The sequence below is a fragment of the Rhinatrema bivittatum genome, chromosome 1, assembly GCF_901001135.1.
Source record: "Rhinatrema bivittatum chromosome 1, aRhiBiv1.1, whole genome shotgun sequence".
Taxonomy (NCBI): Eukaryota; Metazoa; Chordata; class Amphibia; order Gymnophiona; family Rhinatrematidae; genus Rhinatrema; species Rhinatrema bivittatum.
Window position 1 is genome coordinate 17,644,138 of NC_042615.1, and position 27,140 is coordinate 17,671,277.

The window sequence follows — 27,140 nt, forward strand, 5'->3', positions numbered from 1 at the left end:
AGGCAATTTCTGCTTGCAGTTTTGTTTTCAATGCTGATTTTTCCCTTTATCCCAGGACAAGCAGGATGCTAGTCCTCACATATGGGTGACGTCATCCACGGAGCCCTTAAGCGGGAAAAACTTCTGGCAAGTTTCTAGAAGCTTTTAACTGGCTGCCTGAGGCTACTGAGCATGCCCGGCATGCCATGATATTCCCTGCCACAGGGGTCTCACTCCAGTCTTCTTTTTTCCGCGCTGCTAGCTGCATCGCGGTTTCCAGGAGCCCCGTGAGTTACCTCACAACGACTAACTTTAATTTTCAACTTTTTACCCTTTACGGGTCTCGCTCGGTTTGTCACCGGCTGGTGACAAACATCATACTCTTTTTTGACAAAAAGGAATCCGAAATCATCGACGGATGTCGACGGAGAAAACTTCCGGATTCAAAAAATGTCCGGCCTGCAACCGGACTATGTCGATCACGGACCCGCACGTCGAGTGCGTGCGCTGTTTGGGTGGAGACCATGACATCGCCTCTTGTGCCCAGTGTCAAGAAATGACGGTGAAAGGTAGGAAACTTCGCCATGAAAAAATGGCTCAGATTTTTCAAATCCGGGCATCGCCGTCGCCTTCGTCATCGACTAAATCTTCACCGGTAGGCTTATCGAAGAAGATACTTCTAAAGACGAGAATCCCAGAAGGTTTGGGGGACGCTTCATCGCCAACACCATCCGTTGCATCGTCAAAATCCGTGTCTGAGGTTCGCACAAAGCATAAGCACCGTAGACATCACTCGATTGCTCCATTGCCACCGCCGGAGGAACCAGTATACAAACAGCGGAAATTGTCATCAACCTCCGTAACGCCTACAGAGGAATCGATACCATCGACTTCCGTGACGGACTTAACCACTTTGATTAAGAAAATTGTCACTGATGCCCTTAAAGAAAGCATGCCGGCGACATCGCCGATGCCGGCCCTTGGGTCGATGCCGACCTCCGGGTCGATGCCGGCCATCGGGCCGATGCCGATAATTCAATCGATGCCGACTATCGAGTCGATGCCCTCCTCGATATCGATGCCGGTGCCATCATCGATGCCGATGCCAGTGCCATCGTCGATCTCGATGGCGAGGACGACTGCAGCGCTTTCTACAGTGTTTTCTATGCCGATGGAGGCGGCCTGCTGCTCTTCAGCGATACCGGCTGATCCAATGATTTCTACAGCTTCATCGTCGATACAGCTGTCAGAGCCATCGATGGAATCGACTATTTTACAAACCTCGATGTCCACAATGGCTTCCAGGCCTATCTCCTCATTGATTCCCATTTCAATGTTCTCTTTTCTAACTACAGCACTGTCTACTGCTGCACAAATAACACCACATTACACCCTAGCTCCGTCCAGAGCTCCAGGGCAGGGGAAAAAGGCATCAGGAAAGTCTAAGCACACATCCCTGCAGGCTCCAGAAGTTTCTTCTGAGAGAAGACTGCATGCAATGCTTACAAAAAGATATCAGGATCTTTTAGCTTCCTTGCCTTCACAACCTGAGGAGGAAAGTGATGCCAGTGTTGGTGCGCAGGACACCCAAGATCCTTTACAAGGACCATCTGGGATATCACCATCAAAAAGGCTGGACCATCATTCATACCAGCCACCAACAGATACATGGTCAGATACACAATCGGAGCACTCTTCAGAGGATTTTTTATCAGAAGGTACTCCGCCTCAGGCCAAGAAACAATCCCATCTTGAGGATTTATCCTTTGCTTCCTTCATCCAAGAGATGTCAGAGTCCATCCCTTTTCAGCTCCAAGCGGAGAAGGATGAAAGACAGCAGACACTGGAGATACTACAATTTGTAGATCCCCCAAAACATAACCTGGCTATCCCAGTACATGAAGTGCTGCTGCAGCTTCAACAAAGGATTTGGGAGCACCCGTGTACAACACCTGGAGTAAATCGCAGAGTGGACTCTACGTATTTAGTCCAAGCAGCCCCAGGGTTCGAGAAGCCACAACTGCCACACACCTCATTAGTTGTGGAATCTGCGCAAAAGAAGTCACGCAGGTCTAGAACGCACGCCTCTATCCCTCCAGGAAAAGATAACAGATTCCTAGACCTTATGGGACATAAGATTTACCAGGGAGCGATGCTGAATTCTAAGATTGCTGCGTACCAACTGTATATGACGCAGCATCAAAGAAATCTGTGGAAACAGATTGAGGAGTTTCTCCCATCTCTACCTCAACAACAGCAGGAGGCAGCACAACAGATTGTGCAGAAGGGTCTGGATGCGGGCAAACATGAGGTGCGAGCGGCGTATGATGCGTTTGAGACTTCTTCCAGAACTGCAGCATCAGGCATCAGTGCACGAAGATGGGCCTGGTTGAAGGCTTCGGACTTATGTCCAGAAGTCCAGGATAAACTAGTGGACTTGCCTTGCCAAGGTGACAACTTGTTCGGAACAAAGGTGCAAGATGCCATAACACAGCTTAGAGAGCACTCTGAAACGTTGAAGCAGCTCTCCACTTTGTCCCATGATCCTTCAACTCACCCTGCCTGCAGGCCGCCGCGTAGAGACACCAGACGGCCTTTCTACAGGCCGAGGAGATATTACCCTCAGACCTCTAGACCACGCTCTACAAGGCCTCAACAACGGCCTCAGCAAAGACAGCAGAGAGCTGCAAGGCCGCAGCCTCCGCCCCAAACAGCTTCCACCTCTGGCTTTTGAAAGCAGTCCCGGAGAACAGAGCCAACCAAACCCCTTTCCAAATTTACCAGTAGGGGGAAGGATTTCCCAATTTTACAACGAATGGGAAAGCATCACCACAGATCAATGGGTCTTATCCATAGTTCATCAGGGTTACCACCTGGACTTCACAGCTCCCCCGCAGGAGTTTCCACCACAAAACTCCTATCTCGAGCACATTCCTCAATTACAAATGGAATTATCTACTCTTCTGAAAGCAAAAGCTGTGGAACACGTACCACACTCACAGAAGGGAAGAGGATTCTATTCCCGATATTTCCTCATTCCAAAGAAGACCGGAGGACTTCGTCCCATTCTAGATCTCAGAAATCTCAACAAATTTCTAAAGAAAGAAAAATTCAGAATGGTATCATTAGGCACCATACTTCCTCTCATACAAAGGGGGGATTGGCTTTGTTCTCTGGATCTCCAAGATGCTTATACTCACATACCTATATTCCCACCTCATCGCAAGTACCTAAGATTCAAGGTGGGACACCAGCATTTTCAATACAGAGTCCTACCATTCGGCCTCGCCTCAGCTCCCAGAGTATTCACCAAATGCCTAGCAGTAATAGCAGGACATTTGCACAAACAAGGTGTTCATGTCTTCCCTTACCTAGACGATTGGCTGATAAAAAGCCAGTCACACCAAGGAGCACTAACTTCTCTACGTTACACGATACAGTTACTTCACAGACTGGGTTTTCTCATAAACTATCAAAAATCCCACCTCCACCCGTCTCATCTGCTACAATACATAGGAGCAGAATTAGACACAAACCTTGCACAGGCTTTTCTTCCAGAAGATCGTGCTCAAACACTGTCCCGGTTGGCGTACTCCATGTCCATACAACCACAAGTGACAGCTCATCAGTTTCTCATCTTACTAGGCCACATGGCTTCAACGGTTCATGTTACTCCGATGGCAAGACTTGCCATGCGATTAACCCAATGGACTCTTCGCTCACAATGGATCCAAGCCATTCAACCACTTCACTCTCGCATCCAAGTAACCCACCAACTACGCTCATCGCTACAATGGTGGATACTCAAGGACAATTTGCGCAAGGGCCTACCCTTCCAAAAACCGATCCCTCAGATAACATTAACTACAGATGCATCCACCTTGGGATGGGGAGCTCATGTGAACTCTTTCCAAACGCAAGGAACTTGGACAAAACTCGAAGCCACTTATCAAATCAATTTTCTGGAACTTCGAGCTATACGCTATGCGCTGCATGCGTTCAAGGACTGTCTTTCACACAAGACTGTGCTAATCCAGACAGATAATACTGTAGCCATGTGGTACATCAACAAACAGGGAGGTACGGGCTCGTATCTCCTTTGTCAGGAAGCGGCACAGATTTGGGACTGGGCCTTGAACCACTCCATGTTCCTACAGGCCACTTATCTAGCAGGGATTCAAAATGTACTAGCAGACCGACTCAGTCGCCAGTTCCAACCACACGAATGGTCTCTGAATCCCTCCATTGCGACCAAAATATTCCAACATTGGGGACAACCAACAACAGACCTCTTTGCTTCACATCTGAACCACAAAGTGGACAACTTCTGTTCTCTGCACAAACAGAAGAACCAACCGGCCAAGGACGCCTTTGCTCGCCCTTGGAACTCAGGCCTACTATATGCATATCCTCCAATACCGCTTATCACCAAAACGCTGGTGAAGCTACAGCAGGACAAGGGGTCCATGATTCTCATAGCCCCATATTGGCCTCGACAAGTATGGTTTCCCACACTGCTAGACCTGTCAATCAAGGATCCAATACGCCTGGGAGTAGCTCCCACTCTCATCACTCAGGATCAGGGCCGGTTGCGCCATCCCAACCTTCAATCCCTATCCTTGACAGCATGGATGTTGAAAGCTTGATCTTGCAATCTCTTAATCTCTCAACTAATGTTTCTCAAGTACTTATAGCTTCCCGCAAACCTTCCACAAGAAAGAATTATTCTTTCAAATGGAAACGATTTACGTCCTGGTGCAAGCAAAACAATACAGATCCTTTCACTTGCCCCACAACTACTCTTCTAGATTATCTGTACTACCTCTTCGACTCTGGTCTTCAGACATAGTCAATCAGAGTACATTTGAGTGCAATCTCAGCTTATCATAACAAGATAGGAGATGCACCTATCTCCACACAACCTCTCGTCAGTAGATTCATGAGAGGTCTAACTCAACTTAAACCACCAATTCGGCCCCCAGCTACACAATGGGACCTAAATCTGGTCTTAACAGGTTTAATGCGTTCTCCCTTTGAACCCATAGATACCTGTGAACTTAAATTTCTCACATGGAAAACTATTTTCCTCATAGCCATTACATCAGCTAGGAGGGTTAGTGAATTACAAGCACTTGTCACATATGAACCTTATACAAAGTTTCTCCATGACAAAGTGATTCTCCGAACACATCCAAAATTCCTTCCTAAGGTAGTTACGGAATTCCACTTAAATCAAACTATAGTTCTACCCACATTCTTTCCAAAGCCTCACTCTCATCAAGGCGAAAGAGCTTTGCACACTTTGGACTGTAAACGTGCGTTGTCCTATTATTTGAATCGCACTACGTCCCTCAGAAAATCCAATCAGCTTTTTGTCTCTTATGTCCCAAATAAGCCAGGTAAAGCAGTGGGGAAACATACTCTCTCCAATTGGTTAGCAGACTGCATACAATTTTGCTATGACAAAGCAGGCCTTCCTCTCCAAGGGCGAGTAAAGGCACATTCAGTTCGAGCAATGTCAACCTCAGTAGCACATTTTCGTTCAGTACCAATCATTGACATTTGTAAAGCAGCAACATGGAGTTCCCTTCACACCTTTGCAGCTCATTACTGTTTGGACAAGGAAGGACGACAGGATTCAGCCTATGGACAATCTGTCTTAAAGAACTTGTTTCCAGTTTAATCCCAACTCCTTCTACATCCACTCTGCTGTGATCTTCGGCTGACTCATTTTCTTCAACAAAGCATCACTGCTACCTCCATGGACAATGACTCAGCCTCTAGCTTGCTAATCACCCATATGTGAGGACTAGCATCCTGCTTGTCCTGGGATAAAGCAAAATTGCTTACCTTGTAATAGGTGTTATCCCAGGACAGCAGGATGTAGTCCTCACGAAACCCACCCGCCACCCCGCGGAGTTGGGCCTCAGACTTTATTATTTTATTTGCTAACGCTTATAGCTGCATACAAGACTGGAGTGAGACCCCTGTGGCAGGGAATATCATGGCATGCCGGGCATGCTCAGTAGCCTCAGGCAGCCAGTTAAAAGCTTCTAGAAACTTGCCAGAAGTTTTTCCCGCTTAAGGGCTCCGTGGATGACGTCACCCATATGTGAGGACTACATCCTGCTGTCCTGGGATAACACCTATTACAAGGTAAGCAATTTTGCTTTTTTTAAAGACTGCCTGGGATATTAACCATCCCTGAATAACAACTTTTAAACATTCCCAAAAAAGGGAAGAATCTGTCTCTCCCAATCCATTACAATGCACATATCCCCTAATATCAATTGTCAATGAAGAACAAAAGTCCTGTCTGCCAATAGAGTATCATTAATTTTCCAATATCTTTTCCCGGAATCTATGCCTCTGTACTCTAAATCCACCCAAATAGTTGCATGGTCAGACCAAATGATTAGACCTATAGCCGCATCAGAAATCCAATTACTAACAACCTTGTCAACTAAAAAGAAATCATGCCTAGAGTAGGTTTTATGGGGGCTAGAAGAAAAGGAGTAATTCCTATCATGAGGGAAAACAGTGCCTCCAAATATCAAGTAGTGTACAAGTCATCTTAATATGCTTTAGTTCTTCCATCTTGGAATTCAGGCCTAATTTATAGAATGATAGATTATATAGAAAAATCCTTTTTTTTTAATGTAAATTTTTATTGACCAAGATAAACAATCAACATTTGACATCAATACTTTTAGGCCAATACAATTATCAAATAAGAAACCCAAGTGATTCCCTCCCTCCCCCCCCCCCCCGCTATCCCGTCTCTTCTCTGAAATAGACCATATGTGATGTAGAAGAAATAATGACCACTACTTCGGCATTAAAGCATATTATCCAGTCCAGCATTCAACTAGTACATATAGCTAGCTATGTGTCGTTCTTTTGTTACACATGTGAGAATAAATCCGGTTATGTCCCAAGTGTGACTCCTGGTGGTTACTGCCCAGTACCTTTGTCTTTGAAAAAATAAAATTAACCAGAGAACAGAAATCATGGCTACGTGCTTCCAGGTGAGGATTTATCGAATATCCACTTAATAAAGGGTTCCCACGATCGTTGAAAAGTGGATAATTTATCCTGTTGGATTGCGGCGAGGTGTGCCATCTGATAACACGAATGAAGTCTGTGGATCACTGCTGAAAGGGATGGTGGGTCAGGCAATTTTCAAGCTTTGGCAAGTTCACATCGGGCTTTTATAAATACCTGTGAAACAAATGCTTGCTTTGATTGATCCAAACCCTCGCTGGGGAGATTCAGCAAGACCTGAACAGGTCGCATTGGTATATCTATATCGTTCAGTTCCCGCAGCCATCCTCTGACTTTATCCCAAAAAGGAGTCACTACAGGACATGTCCACCAGATGTGTAGATACGATCCCGTCTGACCACATTGCCTCCAGCATTTATCAGCAACGTGAGGATATATAGCATGTAATTGAACCAGAGTCAAATGCCACCTGTACAATAGTTTATAACAGTGCTCTTGAATTGCTGCAGAGATAGAACTTTTAGCAGTCCTCTGAAACACATTATCCCAATCTTCCTCAGTTAATGCAACATCCACCTCTGCCTCCCAGGCACGTATATGTGTAAATGCATAAGGTAAGTGCATATTGAGAGGCGTATACAGTTTAGAAATAACTCCCTTGATCTTATCAGCATGATCACAATACGTCTCGAACAATGATTTGGTAGGGCGAACCGCTTGAGCATCCCTAACCTTTTTCAGGAAATGTCGGACCTGTGTAACTCCCAAAAAGTCTTGCATAACTCCCCTAAATCTGTCTTGAAGATCATGTGAGGACATCAGGTCTCCCTCCTTCCATAAGTGACTGATGTTTACTACTCCCTGGTTCACCCAACTGTGGAAAACCTGGGAATGAAACCCTACTGGGAAACATGTGTTGTGGAATAGGTGTGTTCACTGGTAATAGGTGAAAGAGCCCACTATTTGGCCCCTCCAATGAGACCAGATTATAAGTGTGTTCTGCAATGCGACCGGGAAGAAATCTAGTGACTGCCATGTATTTTTAGGCTGCCAAAATAATGCCTGTAGTGGCATAACCCCTACCATTGCTTGCTCTAAGCGGACCCACTGTTTAGTATCATTCTTATGATAAGCGTCAACAATTTCCCGCATGTGTGCTGCTCCATGTTACCAGGCTATATTCGGGACCCCCTACCCCCACTCTTTCGAGGAAGAAAAAGTACCGCTCGTGCCACCCTAGGTGGCCTTTTTTACCAAATGTAGTCGAAAAGCTTCTATCTTAAGGCGTCTAGCCAGGAAGCGCCCCACCTTATTACCTTCTTCATAATACTATTGCTTTGTAATATCTAAGGCCAAAGCTGTAATGTCCGCATCTAAAAGTTGTAGCTCTGATCTCACTCGTTCTAACTGCCGATACAGTTTTGGACATTGCCTACCTTGATGCTGCCTTGATAACCGGGTAATTGAGGCATGTAAGAGAGCTTTCTTTTCCCCTTTCTGTTTTTTTACAAAAGGTAGCTTGCGAAATAATCAATCCCCTAGCTTGGGCTTTAGAGCATTCCCATACAAGCGGGGGTGAACATTCCGGAGTAGCATTCAGATGAAAATAGGAATGTAGTTCTTGCCCCAATTTCGTCAAAAAAGCCTTATCATTTAATAATGTCTCATTTAACCTCCAAAACCTTGGTCCCGAATGAGATGTGGTTAATTTAATTGCCAAGCTCACTGGATCATGATCCGTCCAGGTGATTGGATCAATTCCTACCCGCACCACTCTATTTTGTATCTGAGAATCAACTAAAAAAAAAAAAATCGATCCTAGATTAGGCTTGGTGGGCAGTTGAGAAATACGTGTAGGAACGCGTATTTAGGAATATATGCCTCCATATTTCATACAGATCCCATCTCGCCATTAAAAATTTTAAAGAAGACCTCGCAGCCCGAGACGCAAACGAGGTCTGGGCGGCGTTGTCAAAGGTTGGGTTGATTGTAATATTAAAATCCCCTCCCAGTATCAGGGGTCCTTCGGCATGCTTCAACAATAGATCGTCAAGACCAGTGTAGAAGGGACCCTGTCCCGTGTTTAGGGCATAGATAGTGACCAAAGTCAAAACCTCATCACCGACTTCGTGGGTGAAATCTCTGGCTATCAAAATATCCACTCCTGCAAATTTGGAGTCTTTAGTACTCACTGCTAGAAATTTATGGGGGAATTGCCTTTACGATAAGAGGTGTTCATAACGCTTTCGGAAATGGGTTTCCTGGATTAGCCCTACAGTGGCTCCATTGGCTACTAACTCTCGCTCTAACAATGAGCGTTTATGGTGATGATTGAGACCCTTCACATTAAGGGAAACAACCCTTAATATCCCAGCCATGTATCAGATGTAGAAGGGTCACCTGCCAGATTGGAGCCCATAGCCCCTAAGACCCAGATACTAACTACCAAGACATGCTGCTGTATAAACCTGTACATAGAAGAGACAATCCCTCCGCGCCCCCCCCCCCCCCCACCTCCCCCCGTCCATCCATCTAATAGGATGGCTTGCACCATTATCGGGAGTGCCCCCAATGCAGGCGAGGATGGCCCTTATCAGTGTCGTCCCGTCCCCCCCCCCCAACAGTTATAACATGTAACATATAATCAACCTGGAACTATGTTGAGCAAACAGAGCCCTGTAAAAGCAAATATTTACGATCACCATTCTTGGAGGCATGGTAGACAGGGGTCAGATTCAGAGCTCTACAAATGATCACAGCGTCCACTGTAAAAACCTGGTGTGCCAAAGATTAGCTGTCCCCTCCTCCGTTCATCCTTGGTTTGACAAGGCCGCTCTCGAATCTTCTGAGTGCCTCCTAAGTCTCCTGCCACCCTTGCCAACTCTATGCCATCTCGGTTGATCCACAAGTCTCTGTGCTGTTGATGTGGGCTTGGTAGCAGCTATATTGAGACTATAGCTGGCCTTTTCTAGAGCCTCCACTGCTGCGCTCAGTGTCTTGACTCTGTGCGATGTTCCTTTCACAACAAACTGTAATCCAAACGGGAAAGCCCATTTATATCTGATGTTTTCATTTCTCATAAAGGAGGTTACCTCTCTCAGTTCATATCTCCTCCGGAGCGTGGAAGAAGCTGAATCCTGAAAAATGGAGATAGTTACCTTCCCACATCCAGGCATTTTGCTTTTTGGCTGCATCCATAACTACAGTTTTTTGGGCATAGCTGTGGAAGCACAGTACCATGTCACGCGGTTTGGTGTCCGATCTGGATCCTAAAGCTCTGTGCGCTCTTTCCAGCTTTATGCACAGGTTTTGTCCAGTTGTCTCATTGTTAGATACATTTCCTTCCATTAGAATGAAGCTGCATATCTTCTCAGCCACCTCTGGGACCTTGGAATAAGCAGGTGACTCGGGAACACCCCTTATTCATATATTGCACCTCCTGGTGCGGTTTTCAAGGTCTTCAATCTTGTCCTGCATCGCGATGAGTTCAGATTCCAGGTGTCCCTGCTGTTGATTCAAGGTATTCAACGCTGCAGCGTGGCTCTTGGTCCTAACTTCGACCTCGTCAACCCTCTGCCCAAGCGCTGCAGAATCCTCCCTCAAGTCCGAGACAGAAGCCAACAGTTCTTTTTTGTGGTTTTTAAGATCTGCCCTAAATTCTACAAACCACCCCCGTATCTCATCCCTCAGTTGTGTGACAAGCGCAGGAGGCTCGATTTTGGCGTCTGCTGCGCTACCAGCTGTGTCTCCAAAATTTACCGCAGTGCCTTCCGCAGCGGCCTGCTCTGGCCTGTCGGCAGGAACTTCAGTCAGCTCCAGCAGTATTTTAGAAAAAGAAAACTGCTTCAAGTCTGCAGTTTTTCTTTTTGCTGCCATAGTGGTTGCTTCAGGTACCGGTGAACACTTTCCCCGGGTAATCGCTGAGTTCCAGGCTGAGTTTTAGAAGCAGAAATTAGATCTGGGAGGGAGAGCAAGATTTCATGTGACCATCTCCGTTGCTGGCAGAATAGCACCCCCAGAAAAATCAATTTTAATATAACTGAAAGATACTTCAGGAAATGAGCAGTGATGTGCTGGTGGGGGCTCCTAGGAGTCCCTTGTTAAACTATTTTATGAAAACAAAGTGCTTCGCTAAGGGGAGCAGAGCTGACAAATGATAAATTAATGGTACATCACTGAGAGGAATTTGCCATAGGGGGGAATATAACATAGTAATGAGAGTAGATGAAGACTAAGTGGTCCATCCAGTCTGCCCAGCAAATTGCTCATGGTAGTAACTGCCGCTGCATGCCTTATACTTCCAATCTGGAGACCTGATTTACTAAAGCTTTTTCCCCATTCGGTATCTATGAGAACAAAGCTTAAAACATCAAGTCATTCGTGTTGGGGAGGTCAACTTACAATTACCAGTAATCAAATTTTCTAATTTTATTGTTGCAAAATTGGTTTTTCCTAACGTGTAGCAGATGGACTCAGGACCAATGGGTGTAATGTACTCCTGATAGCAGTTGGAGACGGATCAGATTTCAATCTGACGTCAGCCCCTAGTACATATACCCCTGCAGGAAGTGCAGCTCTTCAGTATTTTTCGTCTCCATAGCAGTTAGGGACTATCTGCACACTCTCACAGCGTTAGAACAATTCAACGGAGAAAACCTACTCTGAAGACGAGCCCCGCTCTCCTGCGGTGATACCCTTGGTCCCTCCCCCAGTTGAGAATTCCCGAGGTGATTTCCGTGGTCCCTCGGAGGTAAGCCTCAGTCCGGCGGCCAATTCGCGGTGAGGACCTAGCCCCGATCTTGGGCGCGGCTGAGAGGCAGCGGGTGCACCATTGAGTGCGATGGTGAAGGTATTTGCCCTCTCCCCCCGCAGCCGGAGACCGCCCGGAACGAAACCGGGAAGCGCCGAAGACAAGGTAAGGTAGAAATCTTCAGCATAGACTCCGAGGTTCGAGGAGTCGCACAGGTCACCGGCTGGGACCAGTGCCGCCGGGTTGATCTGCCCTACCAGGGCCAGGCCCCGGCTAGTTCAAAGGGTCTTCCCACAGGAGACCCTCCAAAGTGGTCGCCATATTGCCCGCATGGTTGCAGTCGCCATCTTGGCCCTATTCGCTGCCCTGTCCGCCGTCTTGATCCGGGCACACAAGGCTAGCTAGGCGCATAGAGTACTTGTGCGCATAAAGTTACACGCACAAGGGCCGTGCGCATAAAGTTACACGCACAAGGGCCGTGCGCATAAAGTTACACGCACAAGGGCCGTGCGCATAAGATATACACGCATCGCACGCCTACCGGGCTGAGCGCATACCTGCGACTTGGGCGCACAACTATGCGCACAACCTGCACGCACATCTTAGACGCTCCGGAGCGCGTAAGGGTTTACGCGCCTATAGCCATGGCACCACTGGAAACGGAGATCAAGGCCTCTGCCCAGCATGCCATATCAGAGCAGCACAAAGTGAAGATGCCAATGCCCTGTGCACTCAGTGCAAGGAGGCCCTGGGAGATCCAGTCCAGGGCCAGTCCCACCCAGGGCCAAGTTCTAGCTCCTCAGTGAGTACCCCGGACCTAGCAAATCCAAGCAGGACACCCCCTCGGACGGGGACCTCCAGGGACTCAACACCCCTTAGCTTGGACCCAGCATCTATCTCATGGGTAGAATTCTTCAAAGAGCTACACACCTTCGTCCACATGCAGACGGAGCCTCCGGCCAAACAGCCACAGCCTCCACCAGAGGACCTTTATGCCCCAGGCCCCTCTAGGCCTAGACAAATGTTTCCACCGCCCAGAAGCCCCACCTATGGGGGACACGGACAACTCTGAAAAGGAAGCAGAGCCCCTAGAAGAGAGGGAACTCCCCCCGGGGACAGAGCCTCACGGAACCATGAGGCGCTTGTTCACCAAGGACGAGCTCCCTGACCTGGTCACCCACAGCCTGAAGGAGCTCGCTATCCCGGGCGCAAGTGCTTCGGGGGAGCCTAAGACGAATCCCCTGCTAGAGGGCCTCCACCAGACCTCCTGCCATTTTCCTCTGTTACAAGCCGTCCAGCAGCTGATCGACCTGGAATGGAGTGCTCCAGAGTCCACATTCAAAGGGGGATGAGCTATGGCAGCCATGTACCCCCTGGACCCGGCAGTCAAAGACCTTCTGACATGCCCTAAAGTGGATGCCATGGTCTGCGCAGTCTCGAAGCGCACTACTATCCCAGTGGAGGGAGGAGCAGCGCTCAAAGATGCTATTGACCGGCGTCTGGAATCCATCCTTAAACAGTCCTTTGACGTCGCCTACAAATAGCAGCCTGCTGCACCGAGTGACACGAGTCCTGCCTCTCTCAGACCAGGAGCAACATCCCTGGGGAAGCCATGGAACCAGCAGTCTCATTCCTTGCGGACGCTGCTTCCGATCTGGTGCGCACAGCGGCCAGAGAAGTGTCATCAGCTATGGCTGCCAGGAGACAACTCTGGCTCCGAAGCTGGTTGGCCGACGCATCTTCCAAAATGCGCCTCACAAGGATGCCCTTCAAAGGATCCCTCCTGTTCGGCAGCGAACTAGAGAAACTGACCAACAAATGGGTCGAGTCCCCATTGCCGCGCCTACCGGAGGACAGGAATAAGAGAAACCAACGACCCTTCCCCCCCGGTCCTCCAGGGGCAGAGGTTCACAGCGCTTCAATCCATACAGAAGCAACTATCAAGCGCCCCGCCCTACAGGCAGGAACCAGTCCTTTCGGAACAAGCACAACAAGAGGGGAATCAGCTTGGGTCCAGGCCCCAGCCGCACTCCACAATGAGATTCAGCCAACCCGTCCAAGGGAAGAAGCCATAGGGGGCAGACTAGCCCTATTCTACCACAGATGGGTCGAGATAACTTCGGACAAGTGGGTCCTAGCCATTATTCGAGAGGGGTACTACCTGGATTTCCTACGAACCCCTCCGGACAAGTTCATGGAATCCTCCTGCCACGACCTCTCCAAGAGGGTGGGCAGTGGACGCTACACTGACCAGACTACTGGCACTCGAGGCCATAACCCCAGTGCCTCCACAAGAAGTAAATACTGGGCATTATTCCATTTATTTTATCGTCCCCAAGAAAGAGGGGACGTTCACGCATATCCTGGACCTCAAGTCGGTTAACCGCCACCTGAGGATTCCCCGCTTCCGCATGGAAACCCTACGCTCAGTAATAAGGGCGATACAACCGGGAGAGTTTCTCACATCCCTTGATCTTTCGGAGGCCTACCTACACATCTCAATTCATCAGGAACACCAGCGCTTCCTACACTTCAAAATCCTGGACCGTCACTACCAGTTCCGGGCACTACCCTTCGGGTTAGCCACAGCACCCCGGACATTCACCAAGATCATAGTGGTGGTGGCGGCAATACTGAGGAAGGAAGGAAGGAATTCTCATACACCCTTACCTAGACGATTGGCTGATCAAGGCGAAATCCCCAGAGGAAAGCCACCAAGCAACCAACAGAGTCAAAACTCTACTGGAGAGCCTAGGATGGGTGGTCAACACAAACAAAAGTTGTCTACAGCCCTCACAGTCTCTAGAATAGCTAGGAGTCCGATTCGACACCAAAGAAGACAAAGTCAGCCTGATTCCCACGAGGAGATCAAAACTGAGGAACCGGTTACAAATCCTGCTGAGCGAACCCAGCCCCACAGCATGGGATTACCTGCAAGTCCTCGGGCTGATGGCATCCACCCTGGAAGTAGTGCCATGGGTGCGAGCTCACATGAGATCCCTACAGCGCTCGCTTCTATCGCGATGGAATCCACTGTCTCAGAACTACGCCGTATGTCTACCACTCCCAGGCAGAGTCCGGACCCAGCTACAATGGTGGCTGCAGGCCAGCCACCTGTGCCAGGGAACAAGACTATCTTCACCAACCTGGATTCTGCTCACCACAGACGCCAGCCTTCGAGGATGGGGAGCACACTGAGAGGAGCTAACTGCCCAAGGACAGTGGAAAGCAGAAGAGTCGGGATGGAACATCAACCATCTAGAAGCGCGGGCAGTCAGACTAGCCTGCCTACGATTCGTTCACAGACTCCGAGACAAAGCGGTCAGAGTAATGTTGGACAATGCCACAACAGTGGCCTACATCAGCCGCCAGGGGGGGAACCAGAAACCAACATGTGTCTCCGGAAATAGACCCCCTAATGTCGTGGGCGGAAGTAAATCTCCAGGAGATCTTGGCCGTCCACATCGCCGGGAAAGACAACATCACGGTGGACTACCTCAGCAGAGAAAGTCTAGACCCAGGAGAATGGAAGCTGTCGACCGCAGCATTCCAAATGATAGTGAATCGGTGGGGAACACCAGACATGGACCTTCTGGCAAACTGGTCCAACGCCCAAGTAACCAAGTACTTCAGTCGCAGGCGGGAACCTCAGTCCCAGGGGATTGATGCCCTGGTACAGACATGGCCACAGGGGACTCTTTTATACGCATTCCCGCCGTGGCCCCTATTGGGCGCAATCATTCACAAGATACAGCTACACAGTGGACTAGTACTTCTGGTGGCCCTGGACTGGCCGAGAAGACCGCGGTACGCAGACATGAGAAGACTACTGGCAGGGACCCCCCCTGCCACTGCCTCCACACAGAGACCTGCTTCAACAAGGACCGATCCTCCACGAGGATCCAGCTCAATTCTCTCTTACGGCCTGGCCATTGAGAGGGCTCATCTGAGAGAGAGCGGATACTCGGGGGCTGTAATCGATACCCTACTCCGAGCACGCAAGTTCTCCACATCTTTAACGTACATAAGGATTTGGAGAGTATTTGAAGCCTGGTGCGAAGACCACGACATCATACCATGCTCAATTAACGTTCCCGTGTACCTGGAATTCCTGCAGAATGGGCTACAGAAGGGTCTGTCCCTCAGCTCCATCAAGGTACCGACTCCGCAGGGGCCTGCCCCGAGGGAGACCTGACCGGCCGACTGCCTCCATCGACAACCAGGGAACCCAAACGAGGCGAAACCCCCCCCCCCCCCCCCCCGATTAAGCCCGCACCGGGCGCAACAGGACCCGAGACTAGGCCTCGGAAAGGCCTCTCAAGCTGAAAACCACCTGATCCAAAGCTTCCACAGCCACCTGACGTCAGAGGAGAGGCCGGGTGAGTGATTTTCAAATACACACTCACCCCAGGCGCTCCCCCCCCTCTAACAGCAGAAAACCGTTAAGCAAAAGCCCCTCACTCACCATCTCAGGGACTTCAGCAGCGCTGCCGGGAGCCTCTCTCTCACTCGACGATATCCGACTCCGCAGGGGCCTGCCCAGAGGGTGACCCGACTGGCCGATTGCCTCCATCGACAACCGGGGAGCCCAAACGAGGCGACTCCCCCAATCAAGCCTGCACCGGGCGCAACAGAACGAGAGACTAGGCCTCGGAAAGGCCTCTCAAGCTGAAAACCACCTGATCCGAAGCTTGCACAGCCACCAGACGTCAGAGGAGGGGCCTGGTGAGTGATTTTCAAATACACACTCACCCCAGGTGCCCCACCCCTAACGGCAGAAAACCGTTAAGCAAAAGCCCCTCACTCACCATCTCAGGGACTTCAGCAGCGCTGCCAGGAGCCTCTCTCAAACCCGACGACATCCGACTCCGCAGGGGCCTGCCCCGAGGGAGACCCGACTGGCCGATTGCCTCCATCGACAACCAGGGAACCCAAACGAGGCGACACCCCCCCCCCCCCAATCAAGCCTGCACCAGGCGCAACAGGACCCGAGACTAGGCCTCGGAAAGGCCTCTCAAGCTGAAAACCACCTGATCCAAAGCTTGCACAGCCACCTGACATCAGAGGAGGGGCTGGGTGAGTGATTTTCAAATACACACTCACCCCAGGCGCTCCCCCCCCCCTAACAGCAGAAAACCGTTAAGCAAAAGCCCCTCACTCACCATCTCAGGGACTTCAGCAGCGCTGCCGGGAGCCTCTCTCTCACCCGACGACATCCGACTCCGCAGGGGCCTGCCCTAAGGGAGACCCGACCGGCCGATTGCCTCCATCGACAACCGGGGAACCCAAACGAGGCGACCCCCCCCCCCCCCGATCAAGCCTGCATCGGGCGCAACAGGACCTGGCTAGGCCTCGGAAAGGCCTCTCAAGCTGAAAATCACCTGATCCGAAGCTTGCACAGCCACCAGACGTCAGAGAAGGGGCCGGGTGAGTGATTTTCAAATACACACTCACCCCAGGCACTGCGCACCGTGCAACGCACGCCGAAGGAGCGCATCCAAAGGAGCAGGCCCCTTTGCGCGCCCCTTCGCGCGGCCCATTCAGCGCACCCTCCAGTTTGTTTCCTCCTTCCTAATTTTATTTTTCTCTCCCTACCTCTCCCAACGCTAAAGAAAACAACCCTCAGTATATACAACCAATTACTGTCCTCTACCAACTCTACTCACAAATATCACTCGTAATCACCTTACAAACTAAAGGACTAAAGGAAGCTCAAACCGAAGATAAGAATATGACCAACAAAATCCCACCTCCAAACAAACAACCCGCGCCCTCTAATAACCATTCAGCACAAAAGAAGCACACATCCTCTAAGCCTCTCTACAAACTGAAACAACCAATAAACAACAAAAACAACACACATATCCAATTCTCATTCGTACTTGTCAACGCCCGTTCAATAATAAAAAAAATTCCTCTATTCAATGACCTACTCATTGACTCCAAACCAGATTTCATCGCAGTAACGGAAACCTGGCTCAAAAACACAGACTTAGTACTAATTAACCAACTGTCCAACCAGGAATATAACACCTCCTCAATTCCCAGAAAAAATAAAAAACTAGGTGGTTTAATGCTTATCTCTAAAAAAAAAAAAAAAAAAAAAAAAAAAAAAAAACCACCCCCAAAAAAACCTTCAACTGACACTTCATCCTTCAAACATATCTCCACCATTCAAAATTGCTTTATTTGATTCGCTAAAACTACAGATCTGCCTTGTTTACTGTCCTCCAGGAGTTCTCGAAAAAACTGCTCCCCACTAATTGAATATATCATGAATAACATATCTTTCAACAAACCCATCATCATCCTTGGTGACTTCAACATACACTTCAACTTACCCACCCACTCAAAAACCTGCCAAACTATCTTCGATGCACTATCAACACTAAATCTAAAGCAAATAATCCAATCTCCAACTCATAAAGCGGTCACACCATTGACCTCATCTTTATCAACACTGAAGTCTGGCAATCAAATACTACTCAAACCACAGAGATACATTGGTCTGAACACCACCTAATCCAAGCCAACTTGTCAACTTCAACCTTAAAGCACCTCAAATCATTCCAAACAAAATATCTTACCGTCCTCCATTCAACACTGAACTTCTACAAAAAACTCTTCAAACCGAATTAATCAACATAAATCTATCTAACTCCGAGGATGCTACAACATCATGGCTAAATATCATGAAAAAAGTAGCAGACAGCATCAATCCCATTATTACAAAGACAAAACAACAATCTAAACACAACAACCAATGGTATAATGATAACATCAGAACTGCCAAACGTATACTCAGGAAAAAAGAAAGAGAATGGAGAAAAAACAAAAATACAACCACACTAAATATTTATCGGAGCCACTTGGCACAATATAAAAATATCATCAACAATTCAAAGAAGGAATTCTTTTCCAACAAAATCTCCAAATTTCATCATAACCCCAGAATGTTATTCTCAATAGTTCAGAAACTTACTAAAACCACCCAAGATTCGACATGTACCAAACATGGAAGCGATGACTTTGTTGACTTCTTCAACAACAAAATATCTCATCTAATCCTAACCAACAACCAACAACAACCAAAACATCAAACCGAACACTAAGATAACCTCATCATGGTCAAACTTTGATATCGCCTCCACTCTCGAAATTCAATCTATTATAAATAAAATGAACCCGCCAGTCATCCAATAGACAACATCCCCATAACAACCCTCAAAACAATTGAACCCACCATATCTAGAACTATCACCAAAATAGTCAATTTATCCCTGACTGAAGGTAATTACCCCAAATGCCTCAAATCTGCTGTTATCAAACCAATTCTAAAAAAGAACAACTTAGATCCTGAAATCCTCGCTAACTATCGCCTCATTTCAAACCTATCGTTCATAGCCAAAACCATCGAAAATGTCGTACACACCCAACTTGTCGACTATCTTGAAACAAACAACATCTTACCTCCAACTCAATATGGATTCAGAAAAAATATAAACACAGAATCTCTCCTCTCTCTAAATGACATAATACTAAGAGGCTTCGACAAAGGTGAAAAATACCTACTCATCCTCCTTGACCTCTCAGCTGCGTTCGACAAAGTAAACCACAATATACTTTTAGAACGACTGACTCAAATTGGCTTAAGTGACACCACCCTACAATGGTTCTCTTCCTATTTATCTGACAGAACCTACCAAGTTTTAATTAATAACAACCCATCCAAAAAGATCAACCTCAACACTGGAGTTCCCCAGGGATCAGCGTTATCCGCAACCCTATTTAACATATGCCTTCTCCCCATCTGCCAATTACTAAAAGATAATGGAATCACCCACTTCCTCTATGCTGACTACATTTAACTTCTGATTCCCATCCAAAATTCAATCTAAGACACCTACAAGAAAACCTCGGCTCTACTTATCTCAATTAAACATCTCCTAAATTCACTGAAGCTCATAATAAATATCGACAAAACTGAAATAATACTCATGGACAAAAAACCCAACCCAACTCCGCCACCCCTGCCTTTACTTGACAAACAAATGAACTCTGTACTCCCTACCACCCACACCAGGAACCTCAGAATTATCATCGATAAAGAACTTTCATTTACAAACCACATATCAAATAAAACTAAAGGAGGATATCACAGAATTCTAACCCTAAGACATTTAAAACCATTTCTTAACCCTTATGATTTCAGAACTGTCTTACAACTACTCATTTTCTCCAACTTCGACTACTGCAACTCTTTACTAATTGGAATACCTTATTCAAACCTCAAACCGCTCCAGATTCTGCAGAACTCAGCAGCCAGAGTTCTGACTGGAACAAAGAGAAATGAATACATAACACCCATATTGATCTCACTTCATTGGCTCCCAATTAAAGCACTCATCGAACACAAATCAATGATCATCATTCATAAAATTCTAAACAGTGATCAACAAGGACTAAGTGGCTTAAACATAACCCCCCAGAATTCTCAAAGAAACCTACGTTCAAGCAACTCAAGATGCTTAAACATCCCCCACCCCCATCAGAGATGCACATCTGACAACTACAAGAGAAAGAGCCTTTTCCATTGCCTCCCCTAAATTTTGGAACTCCCTACCAAAATATCTGAGAACCCAACCCAACCTCAAAACATTCAAAAAAGACCTAAAAACATTGCTGTTCCACAAATTCTACACTGACCTTCATACTGCTGAACATCCTAACTCCCAATCGAGCTTTCATCCAAAAACCTCAAAATAACTTCTCTCCAACCAGAACAAACAAGCCTCCTCCCAATTAATGATACTTTCTGGACTTGAAATGTTTAATATGCACATTGTTATACTTTTGCACAATTGTTAAAAGAGTTACAATTTAAATTTTGTAAACCGTTATGATGGCTTTACCGAATGGCGGTATATAAAACGCAATAAATAAATAAATAGTCATGCTACGGCTTCAAGAGCGAGGGTGACAGCATAGCTTCTCACCCGGACGTTTCACGCTTCCTGAAAGGAGTCAAACACATCCGCCCACCACTAAAGTGGCCGGTACCTCTTTGGAATCTCAACCTGGTCCTGGATTTTTTAGGAGGAACCTCGTTCAGACCCCTCCGAGGTCTGTCCCTCCGCCTGTTAACGTTAAAGACAGCATTCCTGCTGGCAGTTTGTTCAGCCCGCCGCATTTCAGAACTACAAGCACTGTCCTGCCTTGAGCCATTCCTCAGGCTCACCCCGGGAACCATCCAGCTACGCACCTTCCCTTCGTTCCTTCCCAAAGTGGTGTCACACTGCCATCTTAACCAAACCATCTCGCTACCATCGCCAGATGAGTCGAAGAAATCGGAAGAAGCTCGTAGTCTATGCCACCTCAACATCGGCAGACTCCTATCCAGATACCTGGAAATGTCGGAACCCGTACGAAAAACGGACCACCTATTCGTCCTCCACAGCGGGAAGAGACAAGGGGAAGCGGCCTCGCGGGCAACCATAGCCCACTGGATCAAGGAAGTCATCAAGGCGGCCTACGTAGAAGCAGGCAAGCCACTGCCTCTACAGATCAAAGCCCATTCTACTAGAGCCCAGGCAGTGTCCTGGGCAGAAACCAGAATGCTGTCACCCGCCGAGATTTGCAGGGCAGCGACATGGTCCTCCATCCACACCTTTTCCAGGTTTTACCGCCTGGATGTTCAGGCTCGGGAGGACACGGCATTTGCAAGGGCAGTACTAAGTAGGCCATGGGCAGCCTCCCACCCGGTTCAGGAGTAGCTTTTATACATCCCATTGGTCCTGAGTCTATCTGTTACACGCTAGGAAATGGAGAAATTACTTACCTGATAATTTCGTTTTCCTTAGTGTAGACAGATGGACTCAGCATCCCACCCTTGGCTGCCGTTACTTAGGAATTTCGAATGATACAAGGGTAAGCCATGCTTTCCTTCACTTTGGACACCCAGCCTACCAGGTGTCGACACTTTCCGGTTGAGAGCACTGGCGGTCTCCAGCTACAGCCAATTCAACCAGATCACGTTATAAAGTTTAACCAAGTTATGAAGTTATTCAAGTTAATCAAATTAGTCAGTCACACATATATCCGCAATGCTTTTCGAGGAGAATACTGAAGAGCTGCACTTCCTGCAGAGGATTATGTACTAGGGGCTGACGTCAGATTGAAATCTGATCCGTCTCCAACTGCTATCAGGAGTACACTATACCCATTGGTCCTGAGTCCATCTGTCTACACTAAGGAAAACGAAATTATCAGGTAAGTAATTTCTCCAATCCTCATTATACTGGCTGCATGTTATCACTCTGCTCTACATGCATAACACTGCATTCTAAAAAATAGGAAATGATCTGTCAGTAACATTTATAAATTCTGTGACAGAGCTTAGATTTTTCATTTGGTCTCAGATTTTCCAACATAGCTGCAGGTTCTTCTGAATACCTTGGTGTGAGTGCATGTCATCTATTGCTTTGCAGAAAAAGAAGATTGTAGATGCTGACATGAGTTCAGAATCCAGGAAGACTGTTCGTGGTCTTGGCCCAGTTAAAGAGCATGGTGTCTTGTTCGAGTGTTGCCCTGAAAACTGGACAGACCAGAAGAAGTCACCACCCAAAATGACTTACTGGGTTGTAGGGTAAGTGGAAAAGGAGCATGACAGCTTGTTCATGATGGTTTTTTTAGGGCAGTGCTATTCCACCTGAAGTGCAGGAGCTTGTGAACCACTGATATGAAGTTTCCTACTTCTTTTGCTTCTGAGATTCCAGTGTAGGGTGTAAATCAGAGGTCAGCGGATGTGACATTCATTTTGCACCCTGAGATGCAATAAGCCAAGTTTATCAAAAGACAGAAATGCTGTTTCATTTTTTTACATGAGCTCATATTAAAAAAAGACCCCAAAACTGTATAAAGTAAGGAAGTGCTAACATTACACCTTTACTCAAACAACTCCACTGGCTACCCATCCCATTCAGGTCTCAATACAATACAATACAAGACCCTCATGCAATCCATAATGACAAAGCCACTTGGTTACAAAAACCACTTAACCCTAGCAACCCTATAAGAAACCTTCGCTCAACCAGCACAGGTTTACTTACAACTCCCTCCATTAAGGAAGTTCATCGAGTCTCCACAAGAGTACATGCTGCATCAATAGCAGGCCCCCACATCTGGAACACCCTCCCAGCTCCACTTAGAACCGACTCCTCTACACCATCCTTCAGAAAGAATCTTAAAACATGGCTCTTTCTGAAAGCATTCCCCACAGAAAAGTAATCTCCATTCTCCCTATCCCTCAACTCCCCTCCCCTTTCCCCCTTTTCTACTCCCTTATAGCCTGAACCAATTCCCCCACTGCCCGGAACATAGTAAGTTAAATTCAGTAGATATTCTGCTAAAAAGCTATTATGTGAATCAAGTTTTTTGTTCAAATAGTTTCTTATAGTGACTCTGTTAAACTGTAACAATGTACCATGTCTTCCGACATCCTGTTTTATGTAAACCGGTGTGATATTTTGAATCGAATATCAGTATAGAAAAAAAATAAATAAATTAGAGATTGATAATGCCAGAATAGGTCATCTTCACTGAAACCCCTGCCATCTTAACTAAACTGCAGCTTCTTAAGGCTGCCTGCTGAGTTCTGGGTACCTGGCATTAGTCTTTCAAACTATAAATGAAATTTGTGGCATCTCAAACCCCCAGCTTCTGACATGGACTTTGTATTTTCACAGGAGGCTTTTCCTGCAGCCGCAACCTCAGGAATTCTACGTCTGTTTTCATGACTCTGTTGCAGAAGTTGCTGTGGAGCTGGCATTTAAATTGTCCTATGGCTTAACCGTCTAGGCATGTGACTGACTGTCCAGGAACAGAACTTTGATAGGAAGCACGAGCGTATGTGTGTAAGAATCCACCGGAGTACCAATTTGTGCCTAATCCTGCAGTATGAAAAAATGTGCCTTATGTGTCTGTGTTCTTGCCTTGGTGAGTGTGTGTATGCGATATATAAATTAGAAAGGTGGCACCTCAAACTGCAGTAGTCAAGAGAGACAATTAAGTTTCAGAGATCCTGCGCCCAATACTCAGCTGCTATCCGGCTGTTGAAGATTTCCAGATAAACTTGTCCAGCTATCTTGGTCGAGATATTCAGTGACACAGCCATGCTGCTTAATATACTCTGCTATTTTGGACAACTTAATAGCTTGTTCTAGACTTATCTGGCTGAGCCAAATAATTGTGAATATTGGCATAGTTAGCCAGACAAATAGTGCCACCCTGGAATGCCCTCGACCCACCCTCACTTATCGGTGGAATTTTTTAATCCTGATATTTGTCTGGCTAACTTTGAACTTAGCTGAGCAAATGGCACTGAATATGGGCCCTACAATCTTTGTTTCAAAGATAAATTTTATGGGAGCTCCAGTATGAGAGGAGCACTACAAAAGCGCTTTGTACGTCTCACACTGCTATATTCAGTATTTTGTAGGGCAGTGGTTTATACCTAATGAGTTGCAATGGAGAAAGGACTTCTACATGGATTGTAAATATGTTTTTTACACAGAATTTAATTTTTATCAAGATAAAAACAAAGATGGAATACGTATTTTGTTTCTAGCTTTACTGCATAAAAAATATTTCAATTAATTTCTCTGAACATTTAATATCAAGTGGATCAAGATAAAACATTGTAAATCCTTTTTCTTGCCAAGGATTTAGGAGCTGGATTGTTTTGTTACCATGTATTTTTGAGTTTGTAAAGAGTTTATCATATTGAACTGTACAATCTGATCTAAACATGGATATAGTGCTGATGTAGGAAGGGATGCCATCCTACTTGTATTTTTTCATGATGAAAATTAAGCATGAATACATCTATTTTTCTAGGACTTGAATAGTTTTGTAATAAAAAAAAAAGTAAGTCTGTTTAGTATAGGAAAACACCGCAGTACCACATCTGGATTTTGTGTTCAGCAGCATTGTGCTTGTTAGTTTTAAACATGACGTATCAACAACATATTATATTATCTCTAGTGATGCTACAGATGATATAGATTGTTTCACATTTTGCACCTGTCTGGTCAACTATAAATATGCAGCAGATACTGATAAGTCAAAAGTGCTGACTCTGTTTCAGAGAATGTATTCTTCCATGAGACAGTGTATGTTATTGGTGGCATCATTCTTACACAAGATCTCGCACCTTGTTGACTGGATTACATGTGTAACTCCTCATTGGGACCTACTTTATTTGTTCTGTTGGCAGTGCCTACCAGCCCCATCAACTAATTCACCTGTCCTTGTGGTAAACGAAACAGAAAGCAGAATAGGAGTTTCTGTCTTCTCTATGTAGCAGAAAGAGTATCATCTGGTATATCCCTTCTGTAGAGAGAGAATGGAGAAGGCGGTAGGGGACTGGCGGCACTGTAGTGTATACCCAGACCCCACCCACTGGGAGTCGGAGGAGAGAATAGTCCCATAGAAGCCCAGTGCAAGCCTTGGCTGCTCATCTGAGGAACTCTGCACTTTTCTCTCCAGCAGGCATGGAATCCGCTGTCATGAATGATCCTGAGAAGCTAAAAAAAAAAAGTTGCACTGCACTAAACACTGTAGCTTCTCTTTTTCCCTCTGACCCAGCACTTTCCTTTTCGTCCTTTGGGTTTCCAGTTCAATCAGAGCTGGCCTCTGTTGGGGCCGTGGTGCCATGAGACTGAATTTGCACCTACTCGTGGAGGCAGCGACAGTGGGAAAGGTTCCCCCCCACCTTTTTCTTTCTTTTTTAACTTCCCCCACTCCCATCTCGCTTCCATCTGGACCAGCCATCACTGCAAAAAAATATTGGGCCAAAAGCCATGGACCACAACTCCCTCTGGAACTTGGTATAGATGTAAACTAAATCTGGCCATTAGGCGTTGCAATTTTGTAATGCCTGAGACTTCCTCCCTCTCCAGGAGCTGTGAACACTATTTATTTATTTATTTAGATTTCTATTCTGCTTTTTGCACTTTTTTCAGCACTTCAAAGTGGATTACATTCAGGTACTGTAGCACTACCTCTGTAGCATCAGGTTCCCCAGTCAGCCAAAGCTAGGTTAAGGAACTGACAGCAGGTATCCCATAGGACACCCCGAGTCAGCTACACCTCTGAATAGGAATGAGACCACAGGAATTGAGAATGAGTTAACAGAAAAAAATGACAGCAGATAGACTCATTGATCCATCCAGCACAAGACTAAACTTCAGCCTTGCAGCTAGCTACCTTTCCCAATCCACCTTTGCTAGAAGGACCAGACTACTTTGAAAATACAACACTACATCATATAGGAGGAGATTATTTTTTTAATGGGGGTGTAATGCTCCTTGTTTTGACCAGAGAACAAACTGTTTGTGTTCCTAATGGGGTGGTGAATAGCAGGGGATTCCTCCTTCTGCTCTCTTCCCCCTCCTCCATATTGTACAGACTCTCAGTCTCAGAAAAAAGACCAAGAAGGAACCATGCTCAGCTCATGACGTGAAACTTAGGTTTGATTTTCATAAAAAAAAAAAAAAAGCCCGAGAATATCAGCCGTATAAGATGTATTTTTAATTTTGTATTCAAAGTGTACATTCTAGAAATAATGGCATAATTGCAATCCATGCTTCAATGTCCATTAAATTTGCATTTACAAAATGCCAGGGTACATAATTCAAGCATTGCAAATCATATAAAATATTTGTATACTATAAACTTCCTTCTTGTAGAAATGTTCATTTTTATTTTACCTCAGTCACAGCTCTGCTGTTTTAGCGCGCTTTTTTTTTTCCTGCTCTAGCAGCTTCGGGCTGCTATGCCGTGTGCGTTGGCCTGCGGGGAGTCGGGGGCGCGGCTCCCTTGAGAAGGTCTCTGCTCCCGTTGTCTTCCCGGGGCGAGGGACCCTCTCGGAGGCCGAGCGCTGCCCGTGGGTCTCCCCTTTCGCGGTCGCGCGAAACACGGAGAGTGCCATCAGCTCGCATGCCGAGCAGCGAGGATGCAGCGTCGGACGGAGGGGATTTCCCTTCTGATTCTTCTCCGGCCCTCAGCCCACAATGAGATTGCGATTTTGCAGCGCATAAACCCCCTCTCCCCCCCAGACTGGCGGAGACAGCTTTAAAAAGGCAAGTTCCATTTTCTTCGCGGTTTGTTCTGCTGATACATCAAGCCTTCCTAGAGGCAGAGGCTGGCTGGGAGGATGTGGGTCCCTCTCCCCCTAAGGTCTCCATGTCCACTGCAAGTGCTGGGAATGCAGGGGTTCATTGTCCCTGGCCGCCAGTAAATCCGGGGGATGCAGAGCCAGCTGTCCCGTTCCCAGACCCCTTGATTCAGGATATAGGGGGTGATTTAGAGGGAAATGTCCCGGTTGAAGGGGATGACCCCCAGATCC

At 46.8% G+C, this 27,140-nt stretch overlaps 1 protein-coding gene across 4 annotated transcripts in view; it reads left to right on the plus strand.

The window, feature by feature from the left end:
- Window positions 1–26,471, plus strand: part of INTU (inturned planar cell polarity protein) — a 257,263-nt gene extending 230,792 nt beyond the window's left edge. For all 4 annotated transcript variants that reach the window (XM_029589506.1, XM_029589682.1, XM_029589593.1 and 1 more), the window contains exons 15-16: window positions 22,222–22,379; window positions 23,479–26,471. In XM_029589506.1, the coding sequence (XP_029445366.1) occupies window positions 22,222–22,379; window positions 23,479–23,590 (270 nt within the window). In that variant the 3' untranslated portion in view covers window positions 23,591–26,471. The remainder of the gene's footprint in view (window positions 1–22,221; window positions 22,380–23,478) is intronic.
- Window positions 26,472–27,140: the final 669 nt, after the last annotated feature.